At 39.2% G+C, this 21,583-nt stretch overlaps 1 protein-coding gene across 3 annotated transcripts in view; it reads left to right on the top strand.

The window, feature by feature from the left end:
• Window positions 1–21,583, top strand: part of UNC79 (unc-79 homolog, NALCN channel complex subunit) — a 187,150-nt gene that overhangs the window by 141,294 nt on the left and 24,273 nt on the right. For all 3 annotated transcript variants that reach the window (XM_063091208.1, XM_063091206.1, XM_063091207.1), the window contains 4 exons: window positions 374–547; window positions 4,847–4,915; window positions 7,931–8,041; window positions 16,624–16,728. In XM_063091208.1, coding sequence (XP_062947278.1) covers window positions 374–547; window positions 4,847–4,915; window positions 7,931–8,041; window positions 16,624–16,728 — 459 coding nt within the window. The remainder of the gene's footprint in view (window positions 1–373; window positions 548–4,846; window positions 4,916–7,930; window positions 8,042–16,623; window positions 16,729–21,583) is intronic.

Raw genomic sequence — 21,583 nt, 5'->3', positions numbered from 1 at the left:
GAATTCTTTCCTGCTAGCATCATTCCTTGTGTCTTCTTAAGACCCAACCATGCCGATTGTCGATCCTTAGAAGATCTTTTTGGGGCGGCTGTCCGGTATGGGGATCCGAACCCTTGACCTTTGTGTTACCAACACCTTGCTTTAACCCACTGAGCTACCCCCCAGCCCTTTTGAAGACGTTTCTTATTTCTTCTCACTGAGTCAAAGATCACCAGTTTTTTCACTAAAATTTGTCTGAACTTGTCGATTTTTCTTTGTATGCCTCCTGTCTATTATGATTGTGAATATGTGGTTTTTAAACTGATCTTTACCAAAGAGCTACATGAATTCCCATGCTGTTTCAGCAGTTGATTGCGTATGCTTTTGTTTTTAGGGTCTAAATAACAAAAAGAATTTACCAGCAGGGGGTGCTATGATACGTTGTTTGGAAAACATCGCTACCTTCATGGAAGCTTTGCCCATGGACTCTCCTAGTAGTCTCTGGACCACAATCAGCAATCAGTTTCAGACGTTTTTTGCCAAGCTGCCTTGTGTTTTACCTCTGAAGGTAAGCTGAGCCCAGGATATCATTTTAAATTATTTTCTTGCCATTTGCAGACCATTTCGTTACAGAGAACAATGTAAGAAGCAAAGTGTTGGGTGATTTAATGTATTACGAAGGACTGTAAGGATCTCTGTCAGCCACAGAGTGAAGAGAATTATTTAAGTTCTCTCTAATATTACAGAATGACAGCAATATGGAATAGTGGGCATTTGGCTCACTGATTATGAATATGCACAGTGATTACATGTTTCCAGTTTATTTTAAAAAAAGGTCAGGAAGACATTAGTAGATTATGTTTATCTAGAAATTTTTCTCAGGTGGATATTAAATAAGTAAGTAAATAGATAAGGAGCCTATACATATAATGTAAAGTTTCAATTTTAGAGAATTATCTAAGGTGAGGTGATTGCTTGTGTGTTTGTGAATAAAGTAGTTGCAAGACCAAGACGATATTTCCGTTTGTCTGCTTTCCCCTCAATGCCACACCGTCCCCAAGGATACACACACAATTGCCTAGCTGGAAATCTGGTGGCCCAAGGTTCATTATCAACCTGAGCCCATTAAATGCAAAAACTGGAGCCTGTACTGCTAAAGCTGGAAGAGTCCTATGAAGATCATCCTTTCCAATGTCCCCATTTTCTAGATGGGGGACTACAGATTCAGAGAGGTGGTGTGACTTGCTTAAACAGCTTGGTGGTGGCAGTGTGCGGATTAGAGCTCAAGTCTCCTGACTCATAGTCCAGTGCTCTTTCCACTAATAGACTCCGAATGCCCAGCTCAGGGGTGAGTTGAAGGCATTCACATCTCTAGAGCAGGGAGGAAGGAGGTGGCTGGCAGCGGCATTGCTGTCTTTGAATCTCGCTTGTTCTACAGGGCTTTTTGTGCTTTCTCTATGCAGATCATAAATAGAAGTATTTACCTGAAACAGGATGAATCATTTGCTGATCTGATAAGTGAAGTTACATGTTGGTAGCTGCACTTCTGAAATGATTACTATACTATGTAAAATGTCTTATAAAGATCATCCACCTCTGATAATACCTTTTTCCAAACCGGCAGATACCGCTAATAGGGGCTGTAAGGGTGATATGTTAGTCCATTTGTGTTGCTTATAACAGAGTACACGGAACTGGGTGATTTATAAAGAAAATGAAATTTATTGCTTACAGTTTCTGAGGCTGAGAAGTCCAAAGTCCATCTGGTGGTGGCGACAGTGACCCAGGGGTCTCACATTGCAAGATGGTGGAAGCAGAGAGAGCAGAGAGAGAGCAAGACAGACTCTTCTCTTCTTTTAAAGCCCTCAGAACCACGCCCCTGACCACCATTTTTAATCCATTCACTAGTGCATGGTCCTACAATCCAATCACCTCTTCAAGGCTCCACCTTTCAATTATCATCATAGGATTCTCCACTCTCTTAACAGTCACAGTGGGGGGCTAAGTTTCTAATATATAAGTCGTGGGGGGCACAATTCAAGCTTCAATGAGTTTTGGGGGGACATAATTCAATCTACTATATTCCGGCCCTGGTCCCCCAAAATTCTTGTCCTTTTCACATAAAAATACATTCATTTTATCCCCAGAGTCTTAATTTGTCTCAACTCAAAAGTCTAAAGTTCAAATCCCATCTGTGAAATTCAAAACAAGTTATTTACTTCCCAGATAACAATGGTGGGACAAACATAGGGTACATATTCCCATTCCAAAAGGGAGAAATAGGCCAAAAGAAAGGTGTAACAGGTCCCAAACAAGTCCAAAACCCAGCAGGGCAGCCATTAAATCTCAAGGCTGGTGAATCATGTACCTTGACTCCATATTCAACATCCTCTGCACACTGGTGTGGGGGTTGGGTCCCCAGGTCCTCAGGCAGCTCTGCTCCTATGGTTTTGCTGGTCTCAGGTGATACTTCGGCTCTTCCAGGCTGGTGTTGCATGCTGGTAACTCCACAGGTCTGGGGTCTCCATGGTGGTCCCGCTCTCATGGCTCCACTAGATGTGGCGCTGATGGGGTTTCTCTGCTGCAACTCCGACCCCACATTTCTGCTGGGCAATGCTCTAGTGAAGGTTGCCTGTGGTGACTCCTCCCCGCGACAGATCTCGTCCTGGGACCCCAGACTTTTCCATACATCCTTTGAAATCGGGGTGGAGGCTCCTGAGCCTCCACAGCTCTGGCATTCTGCCAGCCTGCAGACTTAACCCCATGTAGATGCCGCCAAGACTTCCGGCTTGTATCTTCCAAAGCTATATGTCCAGCCACACCTGGGGCCAAGTTAGCCACAGCTGGAACAGCCAAAGCAGCTGGGGTGCTGGTGCTGGAAGCAGTTTCCCGAGGTGGTCCTGAGCAGTGAGCCTGTGGATTTCCCACCCTCTTAACAGTCATAGTGGGGGTTAAGTTTCTAATACATATGTCGTGGGGGGCACAATTCAATCTTCAATGAGTTTTGGGGGGACATAATTCAATCCACTACAGATGATTACTCAGGGAACCTTAGCTTGGTGTGTGCTGCTTTGAGTTTGAAGTTACTGTGAGTAGCAGGGGTATGAAGAAGGGGTCTTTACCACCTCTCACATTCTATGATCCTTGTTTGCCCACAAATCTGCACTAGCTGAAAAACCCAAGCCAGAGGACTAGTACTTTGAAACCATGTATTGTATATAGTTACTGTACATACACTCATAGGAAATCAAGTCTACACATTTTAACATGGCCACACAATCTCCCCAGGACCAGAGAGCCATTCAGGGCCATTCATTGCTAAAGAGCCACACACTCTAAGAGAAGGGGTGGGGCAGATATGGCAAATTCAAGTGCCTGTAGGCAGATATGATAGTCAAAATATTTAACTTGAACACTGACCAGTCAGAATTGTTGCCAGCTGTAAACAACTGGTATGCCTGCTTTGTGACAATTAGCCCTGCCCATGGGGATCCTGCCTGCAAGATTAATGAGTGTAGTGGGGTGAGGTAGGATAATAAGCAGAGTTGAGACCCTTGAGAACTGGAACACACCAGTCCTACCAGGGTCAGCTGCTACTCCACTCCTGACTATTGTCGTTATGTGGGAATGCAAACTTCATGTTGTCACACTTCCCATTTTTTTCTAAGATGACATTTCCTGATTTTTACTTCACTCCAGAGGCCTGATGAGCAGCCAGTTTTCAGCCTCTGGTTTAAAGTAATGTAAATGTCACATCAACTCTAGTGGGTATTGAGCAGACTGAATAGACCAGTGGTTCCCTTAGGAGGCACTTGTGAAATACTTTCAGACTTTATATAAGAATCTGCCCTGCTAGGTCAGATCTGGGCAGATCTGAGCACTATCTCAAATCATTTTCTGCTTTTATTTTTAATCTCTGGGGAAGATATTAATCAATTGAAAAACTGTCTGTTGTTTGTTCTCATCAGTTTAGAGAAGATCTCAAACTTCAGTGAACATCAGTGTCTCTAAAGGACTTGCTAAAACACAAATTACTGGGCCTGAATCTAGAGTTTCTGATTCAGTAGGGGTGGGGCCTGAGGATTTGCATTCTAACAAATTTCCAGGTAATAGAGATGCTGCTGGTCCAGGGATTCTACTTGGACAACCACTGGCTTAGTTTGTACCACCTTAAAGAGGTTAATATACACAGCTGCAAAAATTTAACTATAGCCTGCTACTGTGATATTATTTGCAATATTAAATAATATTATTTATTCTTGCTCTGACATTTTCTCCCAATCCAAGTAAACTCAATTTTAAAAGTACATTTTGATGTGGAATCTTGCCAGAATAGAACTCTTAACAGATACATAAGGCATGATTTTCTCTTGTAGAAATTTTGTTGCTTTTTCCCAGGTTTTGTCATGTCTTTTTGTAGCAGAGAAAGGGAAGATAAAACCGGTTCTTATTTGGACTAATGATTTTTAAATAGATCTAAGTAGGGTTCCCCCCACCAACATGGCCTCTCACAATTAGTGCACCTCTTTAGAGTTGGATACATTTAATATCTACCTATTCACCTATTTGTCCTTCCATCTGTCTATCCATTCATCCATCCAGTTCTCTATCTGATTTAATTTTAGGGCTGTAGCTTTGAAAAATAGTTTAGGAGCTGAGTTCAATTGTTTAACATTGTTTAATTAATTGTTTAGTTAAAAATTTTAAAGAATGATATTTTTCAATGTGATTATATGGTGTGGGAAACTGTTGAGAGGCACTTGTATTTCACATTTTTCTTTTTGCTAAAATAAATGCTTTCAGGAAATATTTGAAGCAAGAGATATATTACGGGAATTAACTTCTGCTTTTTCATATTTGTTCACAGTGTTCTTTAGATTCCAGTTTGAGAATCATGATCTGCCTCTTGAAGATACCCTCTACCAATGCCACAAGGGTATGTATGTTTTAGAAAAACATAACCAGTTGGTTATTCAATTGTGTTTTAACCTAAAAAGACAGGCATGCAACGACATGAAGACATAGTTATAGCATACTGAATGCCTCCCTTTCCACGTCCTTTCCTGTCCTTGTGCTAGCTCAGTGTCTGGTATAAAGAGCTCTAATACATCACAATGTCATTGCTTATAATTGGTCTTCCTAGTCCTGGACGCTGCTCACCAATCCACCCTCCATACTACTAACTAGGTGATCCTTGTAAACACAGATCTCATTGTGTTGGTTCCTTGCTTAAAAATCTTTGATAACTTCTCATTTCTTTCAGGATATTGTCCATATTTCTTAATATTGCCTACAAGAAATTTCCTCCGAACCTGCCAGCATACCTTTCCAATTTAATCTTTGGCTACTTGTTCCATCCCCATGCCTCTGATACATTTTTAGAATCAGCATTTTTATCATCATCAAAACAACAACCATAATTTGTTGGACACTTACCATATGGCAGGCAATGTGCGTAGTGCTTTACATATATAATCTTACTTAATTTCCTGTCTCCTTGCCTTTGCTTAGGCCATTTCCTTTGCCTGAATGCTTTGTACCCATGTTGGTGTGAACTCTTTCTCATTCTTCAGGGTTTCATTTAAATTAAAAATAAATTCTCATCTCATCTGTAGCAACTTCCTCCCATATCATCTCCCACAGTACTTGATAGAGCCCTTTATATCAGCACTGACATTGTCCCGAAGTCTCTCCAGTGCGACTGTGAGCTTCATGAAGCCAGTGCTGTGTCTCACTCACTTTTGTATTCCTGGCAGTATTTCTGGGCCGCATCAAATGCTGTTGCAATAGTTTGTATTGCAATAGCTTGTAATTGCTAATTACTGTACCAACAATGCACGTCTCCTGCAACTGTTTACCTTGACTGCTTTCATAGACTCAAGGTTTATTCTAGAAAGTTGCAAAGAGATCATTTGGTTCAGTCTGCTCATTTACAGATAAAGAAAAAGGTTCAGAGAGACGAGTGACTTGGCCAAGGTCACGTAGCTGGTTAGTAGATTTGAGACTTGAACATAGGTCCTTGGAGTCCAAGTTCCTTGGTTATCCTGTTGTATCATATTGCTCCATCACCATGCTGCTCTGCTAGATAGAAGGGCAAGTTTCTATATAGGCTTGAATTCTGGTTTCTCATTTTGCACAATAAGGTGCATTATATATCAACGTGAGACAGATTCCCATCCCGTTCATCCATTGTCAGTGTTTCAAGGCCACAACATTTACATGGAGCAAAGAATACTGAATCAACATACTCTTTCAAAGAGTTACTTTAAGATTTTCTACATGGAAAGCACTACATGGGTTTCTGTGCGGAATACAAACAGGTAAAAGACGTAATTCATATCTTCAGAGGCAACTAGCATGTACATTCATTTTTTTATCAATAAGGAGAAAGAACCTCAAAAATGCTCATGTTCTTTGATTTAGTCATTCTTTTTCTGGGAATCTATTCTAAGTAAGAAAATGAAAATGACAATTTCATGCAAGAATATATTTATTGGGATGTTATTTATAGTAAAATGTGGCTTTTGTGGCCATTAAAATGGATTATTATGAAGAATTAAATAGCACTGGAAATTTCTTAGGTTTTATTAAGTTAATAAAAAACAAAATATGGGAGCGTATATGTGTAAGATTTCAACTAAGTGAACTGGTACATGATGAGGAAGGGAAATATATAAAAATGTTTTCACTAGGTGGTGGGACTATGGATGACTTCTGTTTCCCAATCTGTACTTTCCTACATATCCTGAGTTTGCACATTGAGCATGTATTACTTTTATAATCCAGACAGTAAGGACTATAGAGGATGAGAAGTAGTGGAAATTAAGGTGTGAATGTCCTTTGGGGTCCATTTAAAATACTGTCTTCTCTACAGAGCAATTCCAGCTTTAGAAAATTTCCCTGGAACTTGGGTATGAATTCCAATTGATAGCTGTATGGCCTTAGGCAAGTTACTTGTCTTCTTAACTGCCTCAGCTATAGAACAGAGAAGGATACTAAAGCTTCAGAGGGTTAATAGTGAAGATCTTGCCTAATATTGATGGAGGGCTTACTGTTGCTAAGTGCTTTACATACGTTATCTCCTTCAGTTCTCACAAAAACCCTAATGAGGTGGAAGTCATTGTTATCTCTTAAGAGAAAACTAAGTTCCAGAGAGGTTAAATCATTTATTCAAGGTCACAGAGAGCTAGAGTTTGAAAACACTTGTGTCGGAATCTAGAGCTTGTGTCATTAACTATGTTAGAATATGCTGTCTCCCAGGATAGTTATAAAAGTTTGAATGAGATGAACTATATGAAAACACCTACCTCTGCCTGACACTCGGTAGGTAAATGTTTCTAAATGACTTAAGAAAGCATATGGAACTATAATTACCCTTTATGGATGGGATTCAGGTGGCAAAACCAAAATGAACATTGCCTTCCGGATAAACATTGGCAGGAGGCTGGGTTGTGCTGAATTTTGTCTAAGCTAATAGACTTTGGTACTTACAGACAAGGGTGGTTTGTGCTCCTTAACTGAGAAGACAGGCTTCTGGAGGATCTGAAGATCTCAATCTGATGAACCCATAGACACCTGAGGTTTCTAAAAACAGAGTGGATGATCCTAATGCAAACTTCACAGAGTCTTGATTGCGTAGGGTGGACATGAGGATAGGGTGTAGTTAGGTTTGTAAATGATGTCACATGGAAAAATGGATTTTATTTTAGCAACAGAGTGATTCAATCTATTAATCATGATTGAATCATGCTCTTTGAGCCATTAATTGAAGGTGTGGGTCTGTTTTTATTAGACCAACACGGTTGCTACAGTAGCCATCTGGCAACAGATTTTAAATAAAAAAAAGAATGATTCCATTAGTTAAAGTACTGTAAGACTTTAATACTTTTTTTTTTTTTTTTTTAACAAGGGAATTAGCAATTGATTTTATTTGGTCCCAATCTCATTGCAGAGTTTGTTGGAACCATTTTCAAAACTACTCAGCTTTGTAATTCAGAATGCTGTCTTCACTCTGGCCTACCTGGTGGAGCTGTGCGGCTTGTGTTACCGAGCTTTCACTAAGGTAACTTTCCACACGTGTGTTCCTGTGAAAATTGGCAGAAATATATTCTTTCTGCTCAGTGTCAAATACCTATTAGGTTAATTGCTTCATGATAGTTAAAAAATGAGTAATTCCACTGAGGTCTAATAAATATCATGGGGAGGAAACACTTTACACATATATACATAAACTGTGTCTAAAATAGGGCAGATTTGGAGAATTGAGGGTCATGTGGTTTAGAAGAGAAGTGATATTTTGAATGAAACAAGGTAATGTTCTACATGACCTCATAAGGCCCTTTTCAAGTTCACTATCCCATGATTAGTGTGTAAGCCAACACGACATATCATTTTTATACCCAGAATAGGAAAATATTGGCTTGTCATTTGTAAAAGCCTGTGGAGAGCTCCTTAGTTTTCATCATTCGTGACTCTATCCACTTCTGGGCTCTCGGCCCCTGAGATTGTAATCTCATCTTTTGTCATCTTGCCTCAGTAATGGTTTCTCTATTTCATTATCTCTAGTACCCCCTTCACTACTGAGCAAGTGGAAAAGTACCACTTGCCCCGTAGATATAGCAGCCTTGTTGGAGCTGGCAGACACTGTCCTCATGGAAAAGCAGAGGGCCGGGGAAACGGGAGCATTTCTGTCCTTAAGAACAATGTGCAAATGTTATTACCCTTCCTGTTTCCAAATTTTCTGAGTTTATTTTCAATGCGGTCTCTGTTTCTGTTGTTCCCTCCTGAACATTCAGAATGCTCCTTTATTCATGTTGTCCCCTTCTATAAGCCCTTTATTTTCCTCATAAAAATCTAATTTTATACTAAGGCTTTCATGCTGTTTAAAACGCCCTTATTTCCTTTCTTTCCGATTTGTGTCCATTCTGCCATGTTAAGTGTTCCATGATAACCATGACTTTGACTTTTCTGGTTATAAACTGTGTATCACCCTGCCTGGAGCAATATGTTTTCTAATTACCAAAATATTCAGCACTGTTTTCTTCTTTCAAATCCTCCTTGAAAAATAACTTCTCCCCCCACCTTTTTTTTCCACTTATAAAAGTAGATCTGTAAGACACAGCACCAAATATAATAATAAAGATGTTCTATTTTTAGAAGTCATTTTATTTCTTAATTATCTTTTGTTTGATTTGTTTATACCTTTTGTCAGAGGAAGAATCATAATGAGTTTGTACTTTCTATATCGTGAACTACAGGTATTGATTGCAGGGGACCTTCCAGCATTCTGAATTCAAGATGTTCATCATTTTGGATATTCATTATACATTCTATCCCTTCATAATCCATCATAATTTTAGTGGCATTTCACTTCCCTTAGTCATTCACCCATCCTCATTTCTCCAACACAGAATGATTGTTATTTGTAGAAAGCTTCAATCCAGGGTATTCCTACCTTCCTCATAGATAATGAGAAACTATAAGAAATACTTAAAATAACAATATCTAACTGAGCATTCTCCCTTACATAATCAAAAGACAAAGCACGGAAAGGTAAAAGCTTGGAGACTTCCCTTTCTGGCAATTTGGCAGTCTGGGTAACCTGAAAACTATCTCACATAAAATACTAGAAGTGCTGGATGAATTGTAATAAACATGATTTTAAATGTATAGCTAATTTTATAAGGGGCAAAAATGAAGAGGCAATTGAGAACCAGAGTGGTAAGCATATAACTAGTCCTGGGGTAGAGGAATGGCTTGTCTTTGTAACTTGGTGGTTTGAGTTTTAAAGCCCACACAAGGAAAGAAGATGAGGTCTTGGGACTATTCCAGGCTGGGAGTCGGAGCTGAGTCATCCCAGCAGAAAGTCAGAACCCTTGAAAGGCTATACACTTTGTAAAAGGGTGGTTTGGAAAGAATATACTCTTGTAAGGAAGTGATGATGAATGGTATCCATCTCAGCCTGGGAACTGGCAGAATTATTTATAGTCTCCCTTAAAAATTAGTGAGCATGGGCTTCTCTTTAAATAGGCTTAGAATTTGGATTTATAATACCTGCATGTTCTGGGAACCCGCAAGCTCAAAAGTCAAGTAACATTGGTGCTGAGAAAGTAATAATATCTGGCAGAAGCAAGCTCAAAAGCAAGCCCCAAACCTGTCTGGAGGGATATGCCTTCAACCTAGGCCCAACAAGATTCCCAGAGGTAAAATCCTGATGAACATGAACTCACAATTTAAAATTACAAAACAAATGAAGAAATAACCCGCTGTAGGCTAGATTAGTAAAGTCAATAAACAGCAAGATTATTCCCCAAGGACTTCCAATATTAAGACTATGCAATAGAGGCTATAAAAATACCTTAAATGATAAGCAGATAAAGGATAAAGAAAAAAAAACCCCAGAAGATATCTAGTCACTTTCAAAAGAAGAGGAAAAAGAACAACTACTGGACATTTGAACAAAGTAGAAATTCTAGAAATGAAAACCAGTGACTGACATAAAAAGTTCAATTGTCAGGTTAAACAGAAAATTAGATACAGCTAAAGAGATAATTGGTGAAATGGAAAATAGATGTGAAGAAATTAACCTACAACACAGCAAAAAGAGATAAAGAGATGAAGGATATGAAGAGAAGATCTAACATATCTAATAAGGGTTTTAGAGAAAGAAAACAGGCCTTTTATTAGTTCCAGAATTGATTTAAATCATTAATTCTCTGATTCAGGAAGAACAATAAGCCCTACAAAATATTGCAAATAAACTGAAGTTTTACCCGCTCACGTCACAGTTTATATGAGTAGCTAGAACTTGGCAGAACAGCCACAAAGAAAATATTTTAAGAGTAACCGAGAAAAAAAACACTCTAAAGATACTGACAACAGGCTTCTCAATAGCACAATGGATGCCACGAGATAAGGGGAGAAATGTCTTTAAGATGGTGAGAAAAAAAGAACTGTCTACCTGGAATTCTCTACCAGCTAGGCTATTCTTCAAGAGTGATGGCTGAGTAAATACTTGTATGCTGTGAGGAAAATAAGAAATTTTCTGATACATTCTTATTGAAACAACTACTGAAAGATATATTTTAGTAAGAATGAAGGAAGAAGGAGTGAAATGTATAAAGGAATGGTGCTCAAAGAAATTGGTAAAGCTTGAAAATCTAAGTGATCATTGACAATATAAGGCAGCAGTAATAATAATGTTAATCAGATGGGTATAAAAACAAAATGACACTAAGATACTGGATAACAACCTGGAAGATGGAGGTGTGCACATGTGGCTGTGGGTTGGAGTTAAAGCGTTCTATATATTGTTCACAAGAAGGGTAGAGATGATGAGTAATTTTAAATTCTTAAGAATACACGTAATTGTTTTAAGTATAAACTCCAAAGGCCAGAAATACAATATGTAAGTTCCAAGCAAGTAGAGGATAAAACAGTAATAAAAACTCAGTCAAAAAGAGAATCAGAGAACAAGCTATAATAGGCACAAGTAAGATGAAAGAAATAAATTCCAAATATTCCAGTAATCACAATAAATATAAATTTAATAAACTCATTAGGGATTATCAGATTAGATTTTAGTTTATTTTATTGCCTTATTTTATTATTATTTTTTATTTATTGAAACATAATTGATTGTACATATCTTTGGCATGCAACATTGAATATCAATACCTGTGTGCAATATGTGATACGCAAATCAGGATAACTAGTGTATTCAACATTACACATTGTAATCATTTTTTGTGGCCCTCTACCAATTTCTTGCTAACCCCCCTCTGCCTCACCCTTACCTGCCTCTGGTGGCCTCAGTTCTGTCAAATTGGATTTTAAAAATTGAGTGACATGTTATTTATATGAGACACATCTAAAACATGTCTAAAGACACTAAGAAAGTTTGAAAGAAAAAGACTGAAAAAAGATACGCCAGGCAAATACTAATTAAAAAAGAAAGCTGAAGTCAGTAAACTGATTTTAAGTTGAAAAGCATTATTGTAAAGGAAGTCACTATATTTTGATAAAAGGAGTAATTCACAAGGAAAACATGACAATTCTGAATCTCCACAGAGCTAATAATAAAGCCTCCAAATATATGTAAAACAAAAATTCATAGGATTGCAAAGAGAAATTTACAAATTCATAGTCATAGGGGTAGATTTTAACAGCCCTTTTTCAGTAATTGATAGAACAAACAGATAAAAAATGAATAAGACTATAGTAGATTTGAACAATACAGTGAACAAATGGGATCCAACAGACATAAAAAGAATCTCAAATCCACCAATTTGAGAATATATTTAAAAATATGTAACATTTTAAGACACAGAACAGGTAATAGGCTATAAATTAGGTCTTAACACATACTGGAGAGTTAGTTTCAAAGAGACAAAGTTCTGTAATCACAATGCAATTAAATTGTAAATCCACAAAAAAGCCATCATTGCATATAAGTATTCAAGGGTAGCCTGAACAAGGCCTCCACATCTAAGGGGATACTATTTACATTTTAGACTTTAAATTTTATTGAGTATTGAAGCAGGTATAGAGATGTGGGGCTTCCTGGTTAAGTCTTAGAGCAGCTGGAAGAGTCTCCCCCCACATAAAATCACAGCAGGTCACAGGGTTCTGAAAACATGGAGAAGAATATACAAGCACACATGACTGGTACACACAGTTGTACATGGCTGTGCCATGTCCCAACTATGTCCCAGGAGACTTTGAGATTCTTCTTTTGACTACCCCCTGTTCTCAGATGTCTGAATCCTGTCCCCTTGCCAGATTCTGACCCAGTCACTTTACCTGCAGGGGTGGGGTGTGTGTAGAGTGAGTGCATGTGTGGCATTGAAGGTGTGGGTGAATGGGTGAGAGTGCATGTGCACACGTGTAGCCAGGGCCGTTGACTGCCAGGGCTCTGAAAACTCATGTAGTTGTTCAGGTTTTGCAGTCATATAGTAATGTGAGTGTGTGTGTGTGTGTGTGTGTGTGTGTGTGTGTGTGTGTGTGTCTTTGTATGTACTTTTTCTGATTCACACAAAGGTGCTGTATGGGTTAATGGTGTCTGGGACTTGCTATATTTGGAAATTAAAAATATAGTTTTAAATAATTCATAGATCAAAGGAAATGTTATGAAAATTTAGAAAAATATTTAGAAATAAACAATTATGAAAATAATACATTCCAAAATTTGAGAGATATAGACACAGAGATATTTAGAAAAAAAATTGTCTTAAACACTTTTATTGGAAAAGAAGAAAAACTAAATGAGCTAAAGTCAGTTTAAATTAGAATAAGAATAATAAGTGCAAGAAAATTTAAAGGAAGGAAATAAAAATGAGAGCAGAAATCAGGCTGGTCCAAAGGTGGTGAGTGATCTCCACTGATCACATCACTTACAGATCTAACTCCTTGTTCTACTTTTTCCCTTTCTCACTACTGTGCTGGACTAATCTTAAATTTTCTTTTTTAAAGAGCAGAAATCAATGAAATAGAAAACATAAATACAGTAGAGGATCAGTGCAACCAAAAGGGGGCTATTTGATTAGACTAATAAAACAGACAATGAAGAAGGGAACATAGCTGCAGATGTGTTAGAGATTTAAAAATGAAAAGCTTTGTGCCTGTAAATTTGAAATCTTGGGTACTATGGACAATTCTTCAGAAAAATGTAATATGTAACAATCAGAAAAAAATAAAAGAAAGAGAAAAAAACTGATTAGACTTATATGATTAAAAAAATGGAATCAGTAGTTAAAAACATACCAACAAAAACCATCGCAGCTTTAGAGACAACTTCTGTTAAACATTTAGGAAAAGACCGATCTCTACTTTATACAAACTGGTAGAATAGAAGAAGGGAACACTTCCCAACACATTTTATGAGGTCAATAGAATCTCGATACCAACCAGACAAGAGCAATAGGGGAAAGGAAAATCGTAGACCAATATCCTTCATAGATGCAGAAAGTCTGAATGAATTATAGCAAATCAGTGCTCTAAAAATAGAGCCTCATGACCCAGTTGGGATTTTCTTGAAATATAAAATGGTTTAAATATTAGAACATCTGTTAATGTCACCATGTTATGCCAGATTAAAGGAGAAAAACTTTTATCATTATTTCAGCAGATGCAAGAAAAGCATTTTTTACAATTCAGCACCCATTTATCATAAACGCTTATCAAACTAGGAATAGAAGGAACTTAACTTGATAAAGGGGGTCTACCAGAAACCTCTTGCAAGCATTAAGTTTAATGATGAAATGCAAACAGTAGTCCCTTTAAAATCATAAGTAAAACAAGGATGCTTATTATCACTGTGGCTATTTGTCATGGTGCTGGAGGTCCTACTCGGTTCAGCAAGACAGGAAGAAGAAATAACGGGTGTAAGGATTGCAAAGGAAAAATACAACTCTCGTTTTTCATAAATGATGTGACCCCAGATGAATCAAAGAGAATCCATCTTTTTAGAATTTATGAGAGAGTTCAGTGAGGATGCTGGATAAAACTGAATACTCAGAAATCACCTACTTTCAATATTCAGTAAAAATGATTATAAAATGAGGGAGGGAGGTTTCGGTAATTGGCCACAATAATCAACCATATTGTATTTTGACAAAATAAAATAAAATAAAATATTTTTTAAAATGTCATTTATTATGGCAACAAAAAATAAGTCTAACAAGTATGTGCAAGAACTTTATGGAAATAACCAGAAAACTTTACTGAAGAACATCAAAGAATGTTAAATAGATGGAAACAGATCTCATGTTCATGGATGAGGACCCAGTATAATAAAGATAGCTAATTCTCATAGAGTAACCTATATGTCTAGTATAATTTCAATAACAATCCTGGACTTTCTCTTCTGATAATGGTGGACTAGATAATTTGAACCTATCCTCCTACTTAACTTAAAAAGTAAAAAAAAAAAAAAAAGTGAAAAAAAATATTTCCTGGAAACTTCTTCAAACCATCAAAATGCTAATCAGATACAGAAGAATTGTGAGGCTAAGATCTGGGAGAGCACAGAAATACAGAGGTGGGAGCCTAGCACTAATAAAGGCCTTTTTTGCCCTGGAGGTGTTTGTTAATCTGGAAGATGCAACTGAGAGGCTGAGTTGCAATTATGGAAGCCCCGTGAGGTTAGAGGGACCAAAATCACAATCCAGGACTTACTAAGAGTGGGCACCCTGATACTATACCCCTTGACCCACACACTTTTGGCTGGGACCACAAAGTAAAGATAACCCAGAAGTAAACTTGCCTTTACATGGGTATAGCTCAGTGGCAAGCCCCGTGGTGGCCCAAGGTAAGATATTATAAGCCTTAGATGTATAATAAGGTAACCCTGGTCTGCCAGTACCTACAGTCATCTTGCAAAAAACAAACTGAAAGCTCTTTGAAGGAAGATAACATTTCAAGCCACAAATTATTTCTGCAAATAATTTTTTGGTAAAGCATCCAGCATACAAAGATAACCAGACATATGAGGAGGCAAGGTACACTGAGTGAAAATGAGTAGAAAGAAAAGACAGTGGATTCAGACTGCAGGGACTCCAGTTACTTGATTATGAAAGGATCAAGAAAGGACACACAGGGCCTTTGAAGGAGTTTGCAATTGCAATGTGCTGTTAATCCTGCGTGGGTGGGTGATTGCATGAGTGTTCAATCCACCTCAGTCCATTTAACTGTAGGCTTATATCTTATGTACATTTCTGCATGTGTGTTACATTTGACAATAAAAAAGGCTTACAAAGTTGAAACAAATCAACAGGAGAATTGATTGATGAATTTCGGTATGTTCATATAGTAAAATATTATTAAACTGTATTTTAGAAGAATTAAAGCTACATGTATCAATAGGGATTATTCTCAAAAATATAATGTAGTGAATAATTGTAAGTTGCAGAAAGATATGGACAGTGCGATGCCATTATAGAAAGTTAAAAAGCATGCAGAACAATTTTATACATCTTTAGAGGCATATGTATGGGGTCAAAGTGTAAAAATATGCATGAAATAATAAGCATTTGATTCAGAATAGTGGCTACTTCAAGGAAGGGAGGAAAGAGGAAAGAGAAGAGAGCACTGTATAGGTAGCTGCAACTGTTTTGTAGTATTTTATCACTAAAAAAGGATGAATAAAATAAAGCAAAATGACACAATTTAACAAAGATGGGTGGTAGGTACGTAACATTCCATTCTCTCTTTTTTCTGTATGCTTGAAATAGTTAATAAAAAGTAAGTTCCTAGGAGAGAGATGGAACCCATTAAGAGTTAAGTATCATTTTCTGTAAATAATTTTGTATTGAAAAAAAAACTTTTAGACTTGTTTAATGGCTGCAGTTCTTGGGACCTATCTCCTGTGACTAAGAACCAAATCCTGTGGTTTCAATATTTAAGAGATAGCCTGTTTTTTTTTCTTATCCACTAAATTATGTGTTCTCAGTGCTTCAGTAATAACACACCAAAAAAATGCCTTTTTCTTTTCAGTTTTAATTTTATTTCTTAAGGGACAGTTCACTACACCTTCTTAAATGCCGTTTTTTATATATGATGTGTGAATCTTTTGGAAGCGCTTCTGACATAGATATACTCTAATTGAGTTTTTAAATCCCTTACCTTCTTCTATTTTGTTTTCTTTAGGAACGGGATAAATTCTACTTGTCTCGTAGTGTTGTTCTAGAACTTCTGCAGGCCCTAAAGCTCAAATCTCCTTTACCAGATACAAACCTCCTTTTGCTTGTCCAGGTAGGCTTATGCTTTATTCGTAAAATTTTTCATGAGATCCATGCGTGTTTGGAAAAATTAAGGGAGGTGTGGAGCATATGCGTAAAACCAAATGTCTTTTCCTGGAGAGGAGAAATAATACATCTTATATGAGCCATGATCTAAGTAATGCTAGGCACTTGGCACTTCCACTGGCTAAAAAAGACAGAAGGAGTATTTATTTTGTTCCCACTGTGGAATTAGTTCTGTGAGGGACAGAAAGAAGAATGAAATAATTTCTGTCCTCAAGAAATTTGTAATCCGGTAGGTTGGATGGGCAGCTGACTCACCAGAGGTGAGACAGGACTAATGAAGCCAGAAATGGGGGAGGCTGGCCGGTCAGGTCAGTTGGTAGAGTGTGGTGCTGCCAACACCAAGGGCAAAGGTTCAGATCCCCAGCTGCCAAACAAAGAAAAATATTAGGGAGCAGGCCGAGCCTGAGGTCTCATTGCAGAGTTGGAAGAGTATGGGGGGGTCATTTAATCTTTGTGAAGCAGGAGTGAAGTGCATGGTGGGCCAGGCAAGATACAGTCAAATGGCAGGATATACTGAGCCAAACCAAGGTGGGGGTAGATGTGAATCAGCCCCCATGGGACCACTGAGGCAGAAGGGCTTGAATGCATACCAGGCAGGTTCTGGAGAACTGACAACAGTTATGCTTTTGGTTGTAGGGCTGCTGCTTATGAGGGCTGAAGCCTTCCATCCTCAGCGTCCTTAACTCAGCATCTTAGGCAAGCATGCAGGTTTTGATCACCTGAGACAGGCTATGACTAGTGGAGTGTGTGTGTGAGAGAGAGAGAGAGAGAGAGAGAGAGAGAGAGAGAGAGTGTGTGTGTGTGTGTGTGTGTGTGTGTGTGTGTGTGTCCTGGGGGAATTTGGGAGCAGGAGGGATCCCACCTCATATGGTGTGAAATCAGGGAAGACTTCATGAAGGAAGTGACATGACATTCAAGCTGGGTCACGAAGGACTGGTGGATGCAGACAAATGTCTTTGCCTGGAGTTGGGGTTCAGCCCAGAAGCTGGCTGGCTTTAAGCAATAGGGGAGGCTTAGGCAGGAAGGTGGGATAAATTTAGGGATAATGAATTTATTCCTAAATAAATGGGGTTGAGAAAAAGAAGACTGGCAATGCCAGATGAGTCAGTAGGGGATCAGGTGACCTAGGTCCCCACCTCCAGCCAAGGGCTGAGGCTGGATTTAAAGACAGCCATGAGCTACAGCTGGGATCAGGGTATCATTCAGGTGGCTTTTGTGCTGAGTGCCCCTACCTGCGTCACAGCTGTTTTCAATTCTCCCTGATGAGCATTAAGACCAGTCTCAGAGTCTGGGCAGATGAGTTTGAGGTTAAATTATTGGAGGAAAATGGAAGGTTGGTCAAGGAACTAGATAGATTTCCCTGAATTGTAGAGATGAGGGAGAAAGGAACATTAATTGAGCACCTGTTATGTGCCAAGCAGTGTGTTGGGTGCTTTACTTGCTCCCCCAACTTAATCCTTACAAACCATGTGAGGTATCGGTTCTGCACTGCAGAGGGGTTCAATGGCTTTCCCAGAGCACACAGCTGGCCTAACTGATAGTATCAGCATCTGACCAAAGGGCAGTAGGACTCCAGAACCCACTCTAGTCAGTGTGAAGCACAGCCTAGTTGGGCTCTTTACATCTCTTGCCTGGATTACTGTAGTAACTCTTAGCTTTTTTCCCCGCCTTCATCTCTGTCCACACCCATCCAATCTTCTGGCCTATGGCTGCCTAGCAGAATTTTGCTAAAACTGTGCTTTTTATCGGTTCACTCCCTACATTAAATACCTAGAGTGACCTTGTAGCACCCGAAATATCCAGGTCTTCCATCACCTGGCTGCATTTGACTATGCAGCATTATTTCCCACTACAAATATTTCCTGACCACCTGTGTTGGGCTAGGTTCTGGGGTTATAGAGATGTGAAAGGCATATCCTGATAATGTGCTAACTACTGTCACTAAAGTACTATGGAGGAGGGAGTGGCTAACTCAGCCTGAGACATGGAGGAAGGCTTCAGAAGTGCCACAGGGTACCACACAGGGTGCCAGGAAAACAGACAAATGAGCCATGGCCCCTTCCTTCCAGGAGTTTGCAATCTAGTAGGTGAAGGTGATGTATAAACAAAAAATTCCAACACAGTGTAATGGGTGCAGGAGTAGAGGTGCGGACTGAGTGAGGAAGTGGTGTAGAAAAGGGACCGCGTACACCTCAAACGATGCGCAGTTCAGGTGTTTATCCAGTAAGAGAAGAGGAGGAGCAACACTTGTCATTTACCATTTAATGTCCACTGCCTATCCTCTTCCTCCCCTCCATACATTTCTAATCATTAGGACCAGAATTTAGTTTTTCTCAAAGGCTTGTGATTTAATACAAAGTTGTTGTACTTTCAGTAAAGAGTTGTCTGTAAGTTATCTCTGAAGAGCTTTCCAGGGCACACTGAAGCTCTCTGAGAGCATATGCTAGTGAGAGTTCGTGACTGCTGGAAAATGACAGCGATGGATGTTGGGCATGATGAAGTCAGAATGAAATGGCTCCCATCGTATCCAGACACTAGACAGCTCAAGAGGAAGACAGAAGCAAAATCACAACCAGAAAATATGTGCTCTCCTAAGGAGAGGCAAACTGAACCTCTCCCCGTGGACTGGTCTTGGCCAGCGCCTCGTACGCACACGTCAGCAGCAGCGCTGCTTTCGAGTACAAGCAACTCTGACAAACTGACTTTAAAGATTAATGGAACGTGTGCTCGTTTGGAGGAGAGGGCAGGTGAACAGGGCTTAGTGAAATAGCCCAGGAGGGATTTAAGGTTAGCAGATCGACAATGGCTGGGGGTCACTTGCTTCTGATGGCATTTCAGTTGGGGACAAAAACAACCTAGGTTTTAGGGCCTGAAGGGGCTTTTCTGTGGGCATTGGACAGTTATTCCCTTAATTGCCCTTAATCCTCAGCAGAGCAGATCTGTGTGGCTGATCTTTTTGGGGTCTAGCACCCCACGCTGTAACGGCCGAGGGGTGGTTTTCTATGAAGTACATTAGTCAAGCATAATAAGCACTTGTCACAAGACAGCAAAAGAACACTGACAGTATAAATTACCCAGTGCTTAAGGAAACCGTGAAAACAGTGATTATTGTATCCCAGTCAGGTGAATAAATAACAAAAACAAATTAGCTTTAGGAAGAAAGAAGGCAAAAAGTAGATACTCCTAAATATGTTTTATGGATTTTTCATCTGCCATTTTAAATGTATGACATTTTCGTGTTTTAAAAACAAATATGTATTTGTCATTGAATCATTAAGTTAAGTTTAAAAAGTCAAGTTATGGGCCGGCCCTGTGGCTCACTCAGGATAGTGCGGCGTTGGCAGCGCCGAGGCTGCGGGTTCGGATCCTATATAGGGATGGCCGGTGCGCTCACTGGCTGAGTGTGGTGCAGACCACACCGTGCCGAAGGTTGCGATCCCCTTACCGGTCCAAAAAAAAAAAAAAAAAAAAAATCAAGTTATTCAGGTTGGAAAGGTATTTTGAAGACATTCTGAGATCATGCCCGTGAGGAACAACTTTATCAGTAGTGTTTCAGCCTTCTCCAATGAATAATGTTAAACATCATGCCATTTTGAAATAACTTATCCTTGTTCTACAAACTCTTGGAGTAAACCATTTTGATTACTAATGAGAGAAATAAAAGTGAGGCATACCGTAAAAAACAGAGTAGTTCCCCTTTCTGCCCTGTGGTCCTGCCTGCCACGGAGAGAAGTCCCAGGATGAAGAAGCATTTTTGTTTCTGTTCATGAGTAGTGCCCCTTTCTGTAGGGTTGCTCAGTTCCTTTTGCTCCTGCCCTTGACTGCCTGGGCCCTCCAGGTGTCCTCTGGGGGACAGTGGAGGTGACAGCCTGCTCTCTGGTAGCTTCTCTAGGGCTGGAGGATCCTGGCTGGAGTCAGAGGGAAGCTCTCCCCTGTACTGATGGGCAATGTCAGTTCTGGGCACCTGGACAACCAGGCGCACCGTATGGATGGATATTGCGTCAGTGACGTTCATTACGGCTATCAGTGACCATCCTCTGAAGGCAGTGGGGGAGGGTCTGTTTAACTGAAAATGCAACTTGGAAACAGAAAAGAAAGCAATGTTTGAAAGGAAAAACTCCCCAGGTGATCAATCATGAATGACACTGGCCCCACCAGTGAGAACAGAGTCAGTTGCTCCAATGCTGGGATTACCATTTATTCTTTCACTATGAGGAATCACGAGGGTACTTTATCTACTGCTTCTCTAATTAATGACTTAGTAGACAGATGAGTTCACTGAGATGGAAGCGTTTATATTCTTCTCATAGATAGACCATGCCTTTGTTGTTTACCAAATACTCTGGCAGTAAAAGAAACCCTTTTTAGGACAATGAAGCACTTGCCCCAGGAATGTGGGGTCTCCCAAGTTCTAAACATGTCAGGCAGTAACAGGTACCAGTCTTTTTTAATTCCTAGAATTCTTCCAGGAGACCTGGCGTCATGGGACATTTCCCAGCCTGCTATATTGTGGTTGTCTAGTCATGACTGCTATTATCTGATTTTACTTACCTATGAGGTCAGATGGCTTTATTAAATTTTCAACTGGATTTTTTTTTTCCCAAAGAAAAAAAGGCATGGAGATAGGAAAGAATTTGCCAAATAGAAAAAAAATTATATTCTTTAGAGTCTAAATTGTCGACCACCAGGGCATAGTTCTCCTGTACTTTGGACAGATGCAATAACATGTTATTTTAATTCAGATCTATCGTCATTTATGCTTTTGCTTATAACATGTTCTCTTCTGCTGGTTTGCTGTAGAT

The sequence above is a fragment of the Cynocephalus volans genome, chromosome 3 (genome assembly GCF_027409185.1).
Source record: "Cynocephalus volans isolate mCynVol1 chromosome 3, mCynVol1.pri, whole genome shotgun sequence".
Classification (NCBI taxonomy): Eukaryota; Metazoa; Chordata; class Mammalia; order Dermoptera; family Cynocephalidae; genus Cynocephalus; species Cynocephalus volans.
This window is presented reverse-complemented; position numbering and strand designations above follow the sequence as displayed.